Here is a 16,656-nt window from a genome sequence, read left to right on the forward strand (position 1 = left end):
CAGCTAATTAAGCCATGATACGCTCATTTACGTACATTCCAATTACTTACCATTGAGTCCGCCATATTGGATTTTGATCAGTGGAAGAATCCATTCGACAGTGAGTGCCTGGCCTTCGTGCTTGCATATCGGAAGGCCTCGGGAACCAGGCTAACGTTCTTTGAACATCGGAAGGCCTCGGGTACCAGGCTACTTACTTCTTGAACACTAGTCTTATCGGGTTCGTTATACGTATATTTTATAAGCGATAAATATTTTGAAAAATCTTTATTCATTGGCCTCAAGTACTAGATTGACTTAGGCAGGCAGAAAAATCGAGACGACAATCCATTCAACATACAGAGAAGTGTAATGCTACAGGTAACGTTATGATAAATCATAGGAATAACATCTCTTCATCAAAATGTCGGTCTTATCTATGCATCGGATTACTTAGCAGTAATAAACAAACCATTAAAACGAAAGTTGAGGGAGGGGAATTCCAAGAAATTTGATAATATGCTGACTAGGCTAGATGCCGATTGTTTTTATTATGCCTAGGGGGTAGTATTTTCCCTTAAATACGTGGGTAGGTGGTATACATCATAGTCAGATTATGACAGGCCAATGAAAAATCATTTTTCTCTTTTCAATACTTGATAGAGAATTTATGACTCAAAAGTCCATGCAATGCCTGCATGTATACTGGTGACACAGGTTGTGAACCGGACTGCCGCCCCAACAATTTTATAAAAAATGGAATAAAAACAAAATGCAAAAGATAGTAGACTAATATCTACTCATTGGAGCAGCGAGTATAACGGCGATCTGTGGTCAATGGAGCAACAAGTGTGAGAGCTATTGTTTACACAGACGCAAAATGGGATGTACATGTATGTCTGTATACCTGTACATGTATGTCTGTATACCTGTACATGTATGTCTGTATACCTGTACATGTATGTCTGTACACCTGTACATGTCTGTATACCTGTACATGTATGTCTGTATACCTGTACATGTATGTCTGTACACCTGTACATGTGTGTCTGTATACCTGTACATGTATGTCTGTACACCTGTACATGTATGTCTGTATACCTGTACATGTCTGTATACCTGTACATGTATGTCTGTACACCTGTACATGTGTGTCTGTATATCTGTACATGTGTGTCTGTATACCTGTACATGTGTGTCTGTATACCTGTATGTCTGTATACCTGTACATGTATGTCTGTACACCTGTACATGTATGTCTGTATACCTGTATGTCTGTATACCTGTACATGTATGTCTGTACACCTGTACATGTATGTCTGTACACCTGTACATGTATGTCTGTATACCTGTACATGTATGTCTGTATACCTGTACATGTATGTCTGTACACCTGTACATGTATGTCTGTATACCTGTACATGTGTGTCTGTATACCTGTATGTCTGTGTACCTGTACTTGTATGTCTGTATACCTGTACCTGGCGGGTGTAAACAATAAAAGGGGCTTCGTTGCTGTAAGTGCGGGTTTGCTACAAATTGTTCATTAACTTGTCTAATTAATTGGTCGATCGATGATTGGAAGCTATAATGATTCTAGGTTGTAAGTCATTAAAAAATTATCGAAAAATATTAGAATTTATGAGCATATAAATCAAAGGAAAATACTGAAGTCACACATCTTCCTGCATTTCAATTTTTTTTAAAAATGGATGGATTAACAAGTATTAATAAACATGTTTATCTTAATTTCCTAACCGTTATTTCAGCAAGAATCCAGAATTGCGTTCTTTCAACCCCTCTTGGTTTAAACGTTCCATACGTATGGTTACATTATGACGAAGTCAGGCAACGAAATTAAGGGGAAATACTCGCTAAATGCGAGTTGAACAAATGAATTTGCGAGTAAAAAATCACAAGTGATCGCAACTTTTTGCGAGTGAAAAAAACCCGATCTTTTTCCCGGATTTCCTCGGTTTATTGGCTGTACTTTGAAGTTTACAATAATTTTGTCTTGTGCATAGAAATGCTTTACAGAATGAATATACAAGTATTGAAAAAGTAAACGTGGATCGAATAAATAACTAAGGCCAAGGTCATCTCAGTCAGTGATGTCGAAGATGGCCTACTTCGGACATCTCAGAGACGTCTGATTTAAATAGCAAGCATGTTAATCTCGTCCCTGTCTACATGAAACAACACATGACAGTGTTAGTGTCACCGTTTCACGCGGTGTCCTTCTGTACTCTATAGTCAAACACTTCGAGTTTGCGGGGTTTTCTTTTCAACTAGAATTTTTTTAGATGAAATTTCCAAAAGTTTTGAACATATAGTTTGAATTGGCGCAAACAGTCTTCAAGATTTCAATCCACATGGTGCTGTAAATAGGTGGTAGATCTCTGGACAGCGAGTACGCCGCACAAGTGTACCCTATGACCCTCACCGCATGCACGTTGTCTGATAATTCATTAAATTTTAAATGAAAGAATTCGCAATCTTATTTTTATTATCGCACTTTAAGGTATTCCGTGTATAATGAAAGGATAATGAACAATTTTGAAGGATATAGATCAACATAAATGTTTATTGTTAAATAATGATGAAAGTGAAGCAGATGAAATTCACATGACTGGTAAATGATTAGAAGCTGACCTTTTTGCACTTAAGACTTTTTGGAAGAGTTGCCTGCCCTTTGTAAAAATAAGAAAAATCTAATTTTCTAAAAATGTGTGTGGTCAATGATTAATTTTATTTCATATTTTCATTAAGAGAAAGTGTATGTAACTTTCTACCAAGAGATTTTTGTGAAAATATAATTTCTTTTTAAAATATTGTAATAAAACATGTTTTTCCCATATACTTCAATGTTAAATTCTAGGTGAAATAAATCAAGCAGTAAACAAAATTTTGAAAATTCCTATGGTGGATTATTTTTATTTGATGAACCCTTCAAAATGATACCATGATTACAAAAATTCCACCATCCATTTATTAGATATGAAACATGGTCATTATACATTGAATACCTTAAAGGAGATTTTAAAAGATTTTCCCAAAATTTTGATAAAGAGACATGCTTGTTTTCTTAAATTCATGTAAAACAGTAATCGATTGAAAAATGCTAGTAAAAGCTCAATTTTGCTAGTTGGAAAATAATCCACTAGCTAAAATTTGCTAGTAGTGAAAAAAGTTAATTTTGATCCCTGGAAGTTTCAAAATATTACATTTTATCTACTCTGTGAAACAAATTTTATGCATTATATATATTGAAATCATCAATTCAGATATATTAATTACACTAAACATGATATTTGTGAGAATATTTTTTAAATCTTTATTTTTTCTCCTCTAATATTCAGGCAAAAGATATGAAACATCTTAAGCTTCATTCAAAATCTGAATATTGCAATGAAGTGATTGATAAGTCAATGATTCCATATAAATGAAAATGTTCTTTCTTGGGAAAGCTTGTACTACATATCATTGTCTGTGTGTGGCAGTGAAATGTGGGAATGGATCTTATAAAATGTATGTGTCCCAGATATATATATCATTATGTGTGTGTCTGGTAGTGAAATATGTGAGTGGATCTTATAAAATGCATGTGTCTCAGATATATATCATTGTCTGTGTGTGGTAGTGAAATATGGGAGTGGATCTTATAAAATGCATGTGTCTCAGGTATATATCATTGTCTGTGTGTGGTAGTGAAATATGGGAGTGGATCTTATCAAATGCATGTGTCTCAGAGATAAAAAGTACATTGTGAATCTTCAATAAGCTAACACTACTATCATATGATTATGAAAACAAGCAATATTTAATTACATTAAGTTTGTTGTATCTAATAGTTATTAAGAATTGTATGTAACTTATGGATATGTACAACTTGTGTATGCTTCACTTTTCCTTCCTAACTTGAAAACATACATATGAATTTCAAAGTATATACCCAGGTATACATGCACATACAGGCCTTAAAGCTTGTCCAAAATTAGTATTAAAGTGTGATATGATAAATTCTTGCTGGAATATAAACAACTGGTCTTATTTATCTGCAATTTCTTAGGAAAGCTTGTACTCCATATCATTGTCTGTGTGTGGTAGTGAAATCCGGGAGCGAATCTTATAAAATGCATTTGTCCTAGATATATATATATCATTGTGTGTGTGTGTGGTAGTGAAATTTGGGAGAGGATCTTATAAAATGCATGCGTCTCAGATATATCATTGTCTGTGTGTGGTAGTGACATGTGGGAGTGGATCTTATCAAATGCATGCGTCTCAGATATATCATTGTGTGTGTGTGGTAGTGAAATGTGGGAGCGGATCTTATAAAATGCATGTGTCCCAGATATATATCATTGTGTGTGTGTGGTAGTGAAATGTGGGAGCGGATCGTATAAAATGCATGTGTCTCAGATATATATCATTGTGTGTGTGTGTGTGGTAGTGAAATGTGAGAGAAGATCTTATAAAATGCATGTGTCTCAGATATATATCATTGTGTGTGTGTGTGTGGTAGTGAAATGTGAGAGAAGATCTTATAAAATGCATGTGTCTCAGATATATATCATTGTGTGTGTGGTAGTGAAATGGGGGAGCAGATCTTAGAAAATGCATGTGTCTCAGATATATCATTGTGTGTGTGTGGTAGTGAAATGTGGGAGTGGATCTTATGAAATGCATGTGTCCCAGATATATATATCATTGTGTGTGTGTGTGGTAGTGAAATATGGGAATGGATCTTATAAAATGCATGTGTGTCAGATATAAAGAGTACATTGTGAATCTTCAATTAGCTTATACTACTATCATTATCAAAACAAGCAATATTTACATTTAGTTTGTTGTATCTATTAGTTATTAAGAATTGTCAACAGTCATTATTATAATAAGGTCATATTTTTCTATGTTTCTCAGAGGTGAAATACATTTGCTCCGTTCATATAAAGCTAATAGTATCTGTAGAACATGACTAAACAATGTCTGGCTTCCAATATTTTCCTTTACTTCAATTTGATGAGCTCATAGTGGTGAAATTGCAATATTAATTTATGTTAAATATTATCCAATGCATGATGATTAATTGTAATACATCATACATGAGATGATCTTTGAATATCTTGAAATGTAAGAATATTAACTTGGATTATTATATGATTGAATAATTCCTAGCTCTCTCATTGGCCGAGATCCAACAATGTAGAAATCGTACTACGTTATGTTTACCTGCACGTGACCTTCCAGGTGAACATAAGGAATTATTTTTCCCACATAGGACTAAAAATAGACCTTTCAGGTGAACATGAGGAATTTTTTCCACATAGGACCAAAAATAGGTCGTTGAAACTTACAATTAAAGCAAAGAACAATCTCAGGCACGTAGCCAGAACGAAAATGAAGTGCACGCATAGTACGGCAAGGGGTATGGTGGCCGCCTTGAGACTGGGGCCAGGGGCAAAGCCCCCAGAAGCTCCTGGGTTTTACCAATGCAATCACTGAAGTATTTTTGTGCGTAGAAACAGTGTTTCTTGTCAATTTCCAAACCAAAACAAGACACAAAATATCTTTCTTAGGTGTTTCATTGTGCCAACTCACCGTGTGTACTTGGACTGACTTTACATTTTTATTTTATTTTTTGCGAATTGTATTGTCCGCTTTATATTTCGTTGTTTTCGACTTGTGTATATCGTAAATGTTTCTGATAACAAAGAATATACTAAATCCGTGTACTAATGTAAATATATAATATATACATCAAAGTGATATTCAATATGATGTTGAAAATTTGAAATTCAAAAAGGACTTTAAATTTGATTGAATCGACATGATGTTGATTGAAAATTATAATTCCTCTCTCAAGCAAATGATGTGTACACAGTTGCGTATTTGCGTAAAGGTAGCTATGCTCCTGACAATCTTGAAGGGTTTTTAGCTCACCTGAGCTGAAAGCTCAAGTGAGCTTTTCTGATCGCTTTTTGACCGTCGTCTGTCTGTCTGTCTGTCTCTCCGTCGGTCTGTTAAACATTTACATTTTCAACTTCTTCTCCAAAACCACTGGGTCAATTTTAACCAATGTTGGCACAAATCATCCTTGGGTGAAGGAGATTCAAAATTGTTCAAATGAGGGCCAACCCCCTTATCCAAGGGGAGATAATAGCAAATCAGTAAAAATACACTGAAAATTTTTTAAAATCTTCTTCTCCAGAACCAGTAAGCCAATTTCATTCAAACTTAATGCAAATCATCCTTAGTTGAAGGGAATTCAAAATTATTCAAATTAAGGGCCAGGTTCTTTTCAAAGGGGAGATAATCACAAAAGTGTAAAAATAGGGTGGGGTCATTTAAAAATCTTCTTCTCATGAACCACTGTACCAGTATAGTTGAAATTTACATGGAAGTTTGCTGACATAATGGAGATTCAAGTTTGTTCATTTCATGGCCCCCAGGGGCCGGATGGCGCCACAATAGGGGAAACCATATTTTATATGTATTTGTATAGGAAAAATCTTCTCAAGAACCATTGCACCAGAAGAGTTCAAATTTACATGGAAGCTTCCTGACATAATGCAGATTCAAGTTTGTTCATATCATGGCCCCCGGGGGTCGGGTGGGGCCACACTAGGGGAAACCATATTTTATATGTGTGTATGTAGGAAAAATCTTTAAAAATCATCTTCTCAAGAACCATTGAGCCAGAAGAGTTCAAATTTACATGAAAGCTTTATGACATAGTGCAGATTTAGATTTGTTCATATCATAGCCCCCAGGGGTCGGGTGGGGCCACACTAAGTGAAATCATATTTTATATGTGTTTATATAGGAAAAATCTTCTTCTCAAGAACCATTGAGCCAGAAGAGTTCAAATTTACATGGAAGCTTTCTGACATAATGCAGATTCAAGTTTGTTCATATCATAGCCCCCAGGGGTCGGATGGGGCTACACTAAGTGAAATCATATTTTATATGTGTTTATATAGGAACAATCTTCTTCTCAAGAACCATTGAGCCAGAAGAGTTCAAATTTACATGGAAGCTTTCTGACATAATGCAGATTCAAGTTTGTTCATATCATAGCCCCCAGGGGTCGGGTGGGGCCACAATAGGGGAAATCATATTTTATATGTTTTTATATAGGAAAAATCTTTAAAAATCTTCTCAAGAACCATTGAGCCAGATGAGTTCAAATTTACATGGAAGCTTCCTGACATAATGCAGATATAAGTTGTTCATATCATGGCTTTATGACATAGTTCAAATTCAAGTTTGTTGAAGTTTGAACTTGCATAGAAGATACCTGACATAATGCAAAATCACGTGTGTAACAGTCATGACACCTGGAGCTCAGATGCAGACATTATCAAAGAAACTATTTTTACATTGGTTTTAACTGTATTATGAAAACCTTTTTTCTTAAGAACCTCTGAGCCAGAAGTATTTAAATGTACCTGAACTTCCCCAACATAGTGCAGAATCAGGTTTCTTAAAATTTGACATGGCTCCTGAAAAGTTAATGGAACAACAATGGGAAATTCATTTTCCATGTGTTAAATTGACTCAGGTGGGCAATGTGGCCCATGGGCCTCTTGTTTAATCATTTAATCATATAATAAAACAATTATTGCTGTTTTTGAGGTCAATACGATGATTTAGCCACCTTCGAAGTACAATATTCACCTCGCCCTTCGGGCTCGGTGAATATTGTACTCTTCGGGTGTCTAAATCATCGTATTGACCTTAAAAATAGCAATAATTGTATATTATTATCCTTCAGAATAATACAGTCGATTTCATTGGTCGAGGGCTGGTCACATGGAGGGAAACAATTCGTGATGTCTCCCTCACGCGCAGGGTGACAACTGTGTTGTCTCCCTTTATAAGATAACTTCTAATGGCACAAGCGAGAAAGCTCTATCAAAAAATAATTGAAAATATGCAGGATCATAAATCATAAACTTCAGCGTCAACATTAACGGTCGCAAATAACAATCGACAAGAAAAATATTTCCATTCTAATGCAATTTTGCATTTCACTTGATGTTTACGTTTTTGTCTTGAAATACGTTACGAAACGCTTACGTTTGACGTAATGTTTTTGCGTCATTCTACTGTGACATCACAATTGAAAGCTTTCTCTCGTTTAACTTTCTCAAACCTCAATGTTTTGCTTTCGTTAACATATATCTTATATCTAATAAATGTATGACATTGAGTGTAAAACAAAATAATGTATGTAGTTGAGGGTAACATTGATTTCACCCCTCGAAAACTATTGAAAAGTTATCAGAATTTTCTGCAGAGTTATTACGAATCTGTTGACGATTTAAATAATAATAATAAAAAAAAAGATACATGCTACAAGTCAATAAATGTGTGATAGTTTTTTTAACGTTCAGATTCTTCAGGATAATAAAACTATTATGGACTGTCTAGCAGGGAGACATCACAAATTACCAGGTCCGATTAGGGTTATCACCCTTGGGCGCATAGGCGACCTCGGGTGATAACCCTACTAAGACCTGATAATTTGTGATGTCTCCCTGCTAAACAGTCCATAATTGTATATTAACAAATATGCTGTAATACATGATATAAAGTTGCAGAATTTTTAAACACCTTCTCAATTATCAAGATACATGTATTAGTACATATTACTATGTATATTTCACAAAAATGTAAGATAACACTTCATTCAGTGAGATGTGGCTGTTTTATCAGATTTTGCAACCTTTAAGTCAATTTTAACTGTTGCAAAGAATTGAAAATATCTGATCAAAGGATTTCTTTATTGTAATGAGTATCTAATATAACACTCTAACAGGTATACTTATTTAATCGAAATGCTTGTGAGATTTTTAATAAATTTCATATTCTTTAAATTGTAGAATATTTAAAATAGCCATGGACCCCCGCCACAGTGCCCAAGATGTCGTCCGATGTGACCTTTGTGAGACAGCTACAGTACAGATGTACTGTGATTTCTGCCACGTCAACCTGTGCTTTTCTTGTATAGGAAAACACATTGCTGATGACTATGAAAAACACAAAGTCGTCCCATTCCAAAATCGAAAATCAACCTTGATTTATCCAAAGTGTAGTACACATCAAAAGAAAGTCTGTGAATTACTTTGTAAGGAATGTGACATGTCTGTCTGTTCTTTGTGCATTGATAACCAGTTGTCCTCAGATAAACACAAGGGTCATACATTTTCAATTTTTTCCGAAATCTACAACAAACGAAAAGCAGACATTACAAAAGATTCAGAGGAGATAGAAAACATTATTTCTCCAACATATGAAGAAATGGCCACTGATTTAGAAACTCAAATAACTAACTTGGATGGAGAATATGTGAAATTCACAACAGTAGTTACAAAACATGGAGAGGAATGGCACAAAGAAATTGACAATGTCATCAACAAAATGAAAAATGAAATAGAAGAGATGAAAATCAAACACCTGGAAATTCTGAAGAAACATTTGGATGAAATTAAGCAGATACAGTCCCTTATTGAGCAATCACTGATTACTCTGAAGGAAATGGAGGAATCCAATGAAGTGTCTGTGACCATGGAATACAGATCCAAAATCAAAGAATTCAGAAAACTTCCTCCCAAAGTCCGAGTCTCACTGCCTACATTTAGTCCGATAGACAGTGAACAGCTATACAAGTCACTGGGATCGTTGGTACCATTATCATTCACGACAGATGAAAATGGCTACACACTGAAGAAATCAAAAACCTCACCCAAAGAACTGATGGATGAACCAGAGCTTGTCACTACAATGTATACTGGGTATAAAAAACTCCGCAATGTTACCTGTCTGAGTGAAGAAGAATTCTGGACAAGTGAACAAGTCAGTGAAATGAAATGCTTTAATGTTCAAGGTACAGTTATCAATACAATCCGAACAAAATCAGGGATAATGCCACGTGATATAACAGTGACAAGTGATGGGGATCTAGTGTACTCTCACTGGCTAACAAAGACTGTGAATAAAGTGAAGAGTGGACAGACAGAGGAGGTGATCAGACTACAGGGCTGGAGACCTGGCCATCTCTGTATCACCTCCTCTGGTGATCTCCTGGTTACCATATGCAGTGATGATGAAACACAATCCAAAGTTGTCCGTTACTCAGGTTCCACAGAGAAACAAACAATCCAATATGATGATGAGGGTAAGCCTCTATATTCAGGAAATATTCGCATTAAATACATCAGTGAGAACAGAAACCTGGATATATGTGTGGCTGACTATGAAGCTGGTGCAGTAGTGGTGGTCAATCAGGCTGGTAAACTTCGATTTAGATACACTGGTCATTCTTCTACTACCAAAACCAAAGCATTCAAACCCTGCGGAATCACAACAGACAGTCAGAGTCAGATCCTGACAGCAGACAGTAATAACCAATGTATCCACATTCTGGACCAGAATGGACAGTTCCTCCGCTATATAGATAACTGTGATCTGAAGAATCCATACGGTTTATGTGTGGACAAAAGTGACAACTTGTTTGTTGCTGAGTATGTTAGTGGAAATGTGAAGAAAATCAAATATCTACAGTAACATCCTTGCTATCTCAGTGTTGAAAATATCACTTTCAGAATTGTAGTAAATATTCTTGGACTCATGAATACAAAAACCCATTGGACATGCTGGATACATATAAATTTTTGAATTCCAACTGAATGTTATGTATTTCTGATATTTTCAGCAACCGGAATGCAGTAACACACATCTTTTAAATCTATAGAATCCATGTAATAATTTTTGTCATCATTTGAATAGCTGATTGTAGTGATTCCATATATGCAATATTGCCATTCATTATTGCATATTGCAAATTAATCCACTTGTCGCATTCTTTTTATGGTTCTCAAGAAAATGGGCAATAAAAATTTATCATCCCCTTGTTGACTTTGAAAAATAGCACATTTCCCCCTCACGTTTTAGGTCACCTAGTTCTTTTTACTACTAGCAGTAAAGGGTACCAGGTTTCCCCCTTTGACAACAAATAAATATTTCCCCTTCCCCAGGTAAAAATTTCCCTGAAGTTGTGCATGTTGTATAGAAACTACATAGAATTGTATGAGAATTTCATATATTTATTCTGAGTCATTTTCCATAATTCAAGATTACAATATACATGATTTTAGATGATAATCAATTCATATATGTGCTTATTTTGAGATACTGAAATTTGGGGATGTCACCACCTCCTACCCTGGAAATGACTGTATTTTCAAAAATTCCGCTGAATATGAATTAGGTAGTAACATCTAAAAGCTGGATAAAACCTGTCTAACTCAGATGACCTATTGCAATTGCTTGTCATTAGTTACAAACAATGGAACATTTTTAACTTCTAGACTAAAAATCCAGTTCTTGATATCTATCATTCCAATTGTTTTCAAATTTGGTATGAAGCATCTTTGGGACATATTAAATAATTGATTTTAGGACTCCTGCACCCTTGGGATCTTAGGCTGGGAAAAAACTGCCAAAATTGAAATTTTGGGGGGTCACATGAGTGAACTCAGGTGACCTATTGCAATTGGTCGTCATTCATTGTGCGTTAACAATTGAACATTTTTAACTTCTTCATAACTACTATTCCAATTCTTTTCAAATTTAGCATGAATTATATTTGGAACAAGGGGGACATAAATTGTTAATTTCAGGACACTTGGGGTTGGGACAAAAATTGGCCAATTCTCAAAAATATTTCTACAACTGACCATGTTTAAGAAAAACTAAATGCATAATGCTGTAGAGCAGGAAGGCCTCTACCATAATAGTAAATTTCATGATCCCCGGGGTAGGGGTTCTGACACCAAGGTAGGGCCAAACTTAGTATATATAGTGTTTATGTGTAAAACACTTAAATAACATCTTTAATTCTATTGGTACTAAATTGAAACTAACTGAATATTTAGAAAGAGCAGGTAGTCCTTTACCAAAATTATAAATTTGATGATCCCAGGGGTAGGGGTTTTGATATTAGGGTACGGCCAAAATGGTCAGTTATTAAATGTGTTAACAATAGAATATTTTAACTTCTTGATAAAGAGTTCTACCATTCCAATTCTTTTCAAATTTGGTATGAAGTATCTTTGAGACAAGTTGTAACTTTCAGGATTCCTGGGGACTTAGGGGTGGGGCAAACTTTGATGAATTTTCAAAAATGTTCTTCTCTACAACTGCATATCTTTATGAAAAACTAAATGCATAGCAATTAATGTAGAGCTGGAAGGTCTCTACCAAAATTGTAAATTTCATGTTTCCCATGGTAGAGGTTCTGACTCCAGGGCAGGGCCAATCTTAATATATAGTGTTTATGTGTAAACCTTTTTTTTTTTTTTGTCAGTTTATACTGAAGTTTTTTTTTATTATTATTATTCTTTTTTTAAACATATATACAGTATATATAAATATATATACATACATTCTGCAAAGAAACTTGTACAAAATGTTTATAAGAAACTATCAAAGGTATATGTATATATTATTTTCCGAGAGAGAGAGAGAGAGATGAATTCAGTCATTATTTAATATATTTTAAAAAGGTACATATATATTGAAATTTATAAAAAAAAAAAAAAAAAAAATTAAACAAAAAAAAAAATAAAGTAAACAACAACAACAAACAAACACTCAATGAAATAATTGATTCCAGCAGTTCCAGCAGGTGTCAAACAAATCTTTTTCACCATTTTTATATGCAATATGTCTGAGTTTCATAAAATGTATTCATTAGCGATATCGCAACATTTACATTCAGTGTCTTTCCTTTACACTTCATAGTATAGATATAATATTTCAGCCAAAGAACAAAATTATTTTGTATAGTTTTCTTTTCATCCAAAAATCCAAAAATAAAATTATTTTTTGTTATTGATATTTGAAGATTGGTCTTATGTTCAAAATAAACTTCAAATTCTCTTAAGAAATGCTGAACAATATCACATTCCCAAAACAAATGTTCAATTGTTTCTTCTTCTATCTGACAGAATGTACAATTCTTATCATCTCTAATTTTGATTTTGAATAAGTTCGAGTTTGAAGCTAAAATTTTGTTCAGAATTCTGTATTGAAACCACTGCAGTTTACAATTACTTGTAACTTTAAAGGACAATCTGAAGATCATTTTCCATTCTGTGTCATTTAATTCAAATATTTCATTCCACTTTCTTTTACCAGTAGGTTCTGTGCAGTTTTGATTGAGAAGAGTATAAAATTGTCTAGATTTTTTCCATCGTAGAAGAGTGTATATACTCGACATAATCAGAGGGTTTGTTAATTTAATTAATTTTTTTTCAAACTTGACTTTTTTCATCCATTCTTTAATAGCATTTATGACACTCATATATTCTAAAAAATTGATTTTTACTTTTGTATAAATGTTACAGAAAGATTCATAAGTCAGAAACAAACCCTCTTCATCGATAAGGTCATTAAGGTATTTAATATTATTGTGAAACATGGATTTATTAAGAAATGCTTTCCCACCCACAAGAAAGTTAGAATACTTATCATTTCCATCAGTGGAACTCTTCAAATTAAAGACGCGTAAAGTCGTGCTACCGGGACAACATAATGTAAACACATTACTTAGGCATACGTAATATAAATTATGGTATCGAATACATATTATAACCGACTGCAAACCACAACACTGATTAAAATTTTAAAGTCAAATTTAGGATTTGATTATTCTTACAAGAACACAGACGAACTTATTTAACTATGTGAGGGAGAGAATGTACTAAATTAGCCAAATCTGACCGATATAAAGCCCCTTACCAAAATATAAGCCCTCTGGCACACAGTTGCTGCAAATTTGCAGCGCATTTGCGGCAAGTTTGCTGCAACTAGTTGCGGCACATTTGCCGCAAGTATACTTTTCGTATGCAAATTTTTCCTCTGGCACACAGTTGCAGCACACTTCTGGCACACAGTGTGCGGCATATTTGCCGCAAGTATACTTTTCGTATGCAAATTTTTCCTCTGGCACACAGTTTGCGGCACACTCTTGCTGCAGACTTTTGGCACACAGTTTGCAGCAAACTTGCGGCACACTTTTGGCACTGTCTGCTCGAAATTAAGGGATCCTATATAAACTGTCATTACAAAACAAAAACACAATAACAATTCAATTGATATAATTTCAAGAACAATGACATATCAAGTAATTAACATATTCAAAAATACTAATTTTTGAAAAAGTGAATCAAAAACAGAAATGACTGGGTTCTTGTAAAATATGTTTTCTAGTAGTAATAGAATGGCGGTACTAAAACAGATTAAACTCCTCCTACTTTACTATATAAGTTATACCAATTATGTAAATAACTTGGAAGGCTCGACAACCTCCACTATATAGCCATACCAATTATGTAAATAAATTGGAAGGCTCGCATTTAAACTCCACCCACTTTTACTATATAAGTTATACCAATTATTTAAAATAACTTGCAAGATTCAACAACCTCCTCTACACTAATTATACCAATTATGTAAATAAGCAGATGTCAATTACATATAGCGGTTAAATTAAACCCCGCTCACATTTAATATGCGTAAATAAATTGGAAGGCACATATATCAACTCCGCCCACCTTCATTTTACAAGTTATACCAATTATTTAAATTAACACGGAAGGTTCGACAGTCCTCCTACTTTACTATATAAGTTATACCAATTATGTAAATAACTTGGAAGGCTCGACAACCTCCACTATATAGCCCTACCAATTATGTAAATAAATTGGAAGGCTCGGATTTAAACACCACCCACTTTACTATATAAGTTATAGCAACTATTTAAAATAACTTGCAAGATTCAACAACCTCCTCCACACTAATTATACCAATTATGTAAATAAGCAGATGTCAATTACATATAGCGGTTAAATTAAACCCCGCTCACATTTAATATGTGTAAATAAATTGGAAGGCACAGATATAAACTCCGCCCACTTTCATTTTACAAGTTATACCAATTATTTAAATTAATATGGAAGTTTCAACAACCTCCACCACACTAATTACATATCAATTATAAGCATATGTTAATTAAATTGAAACGTTCAGATTAAACTCCACATTGAATATGTATATATGTCAATTATGTAAATAATTTGGAAGCTTCAACAACCTATATAAATTATACCAAGTATGTAAATAAGTGTATATGTCAATTACCCCAATTATGTAAAATAAATTGAAAGGTTCAACAATCTCCACTATACAGGTAATGTACACAATTTGTATAAACTTAGGAGGTGTGTACAAACTCATTCAATTATGTAAATATTCTAGAAGTCTTAATGAGAAGTGCCAAAGGCTTACAATAATATATATCAGTTTATGTTACACAACCAGACATTCATTTTGATTCAGTTTCTGCAAAGGGTGGTACACTGCGTAGGTAAAATAATGGAAAGTGTAACAGTAGTTTCTAATTTATTGGAGGTGGGATGTGATGATGAATGTAGAAAAACATTCAGGAAACAAAAGTTGGGCTTTGTACTATTCTATTTTATTTCATTCACTGTTATAATACTTCTCTGTACGAATACGATTTTGTTGGATGATTTAGAGAGCAAAAAGAAGCTTAGAATGGGAGAACATATTCAACACAACAGCGAGAACTTAACATATGTTATACCAAAATGTCTATATGTAGACAAATATCCACTTGGAGATGAAGTTTACGTCAGAATATGTCAGTCCAATGATACAACACTAGATATTCGTCATTTCAAAGATGGAGAAGAGATGTTAAATGGAATTCAAATTACTCAAATGCAGTGGCAATATTTGAAGGGCTCAATGAACCATATCGATTCTTCTATACTGAAAACAACTAATGGAGGGAATTAAGCAATTGATATGATACAACACGATTTAGCAACTATATAAGCAAACTGCATTCCACATCAATCTGATAAACTACTTATCAACGATGGAAGTTACATACAGATATTACGAACTTCTTGTTTCCATTTGTGCTGAAACTATTTGGAATAAAATTCATGAACTATCTGAAGAAAGATGTAGCGGGTGTGAAACAGAACATCCTTCACAATGGGAACATTCATGTCTGATGGATTCAAAACAAATGAAACTGATAATGTTATTTGATTTGGCCTATATGAAACTGAACATTCGAGAAGTTCTGAACAACATGTTAAAGAATCATGACTGTGGTTGGAGTGAAATAGTATCATTATGGGAATATATGAAAACATATCGTTTTACAGATATTTGGAAGAGTGAATTATATTCACAATTGGAGAAGGAAGCAAGCAGTGAATAGTGTGAAAGATGAGTGAAAAAGAAAAAGCAGAGTATTTGGAGAATTACTACTACAACATTAGTAATCCAGCGGCATATACAACACCTGGAAAACTCTATCAAACGCTGAAATCAAACAAAGACTTTAAATTCAGCAAATATTTTATTTCAAAGTGGTTGAGAAAGCAAGATGCATACACTTTACAACGACAAGTTCGACGAACCTCAAAATTACCTAATATACGTGTTAGCGGTCTAAATGTTCAGTGGAGCATGGACTTAATGGATGTTCAGAATCTGTCAAAAGAAAATGATGACATTAGATTCCTGCTGATATTGATAGACACTCTTTCAAAATATTTGCGAATTGGT

At 34.0% G+C, this 16,656-nt stretch overlaps 1 protein-coding gene across 1 annotated transcript; it reads left to right on the forward strand.

Moving 5' to 3' along the window:
• The first annotated feature begins 251 nt into the window (after window positions 1-251).
• LOC125656909 (uncharacterized) lies at window positions 252-12,663 on the forward strand. Its single transcript, XM_056143668.1, has 2 exons — window positions 252-360; window positions 8,868-12,663. Exon 2 carries the CDS (start codon window positions 8,884-8,886, stop codon window positions 10,549-10,551), a length of 1,668 nt encoding a protein of 555 aa, XP_055999643.1. The 5' UTR covers window positions 252-360; window positions 8,868-8,883; the 3' UTR covers window positions 10,552-12,663.
• The last annotated feature ends 3,993 nt before the right edge of the window (window positions 12,664-16,656 follow it).

Source organism: Ostrea edulis, chromosome 7 (assembly GCF_947568905.1).
Source record: "Ostrea edulis chromosome 7, xbOstEdul1.1, whole genome shotgun sequence".
Taxonomy (NCBI): domain Eukaryota; kingdom Metazoa; phylum Mollusca; class Bivalvia; order Ostreida; family Ostreidae; genus Ostrea; species Ostrea edulis.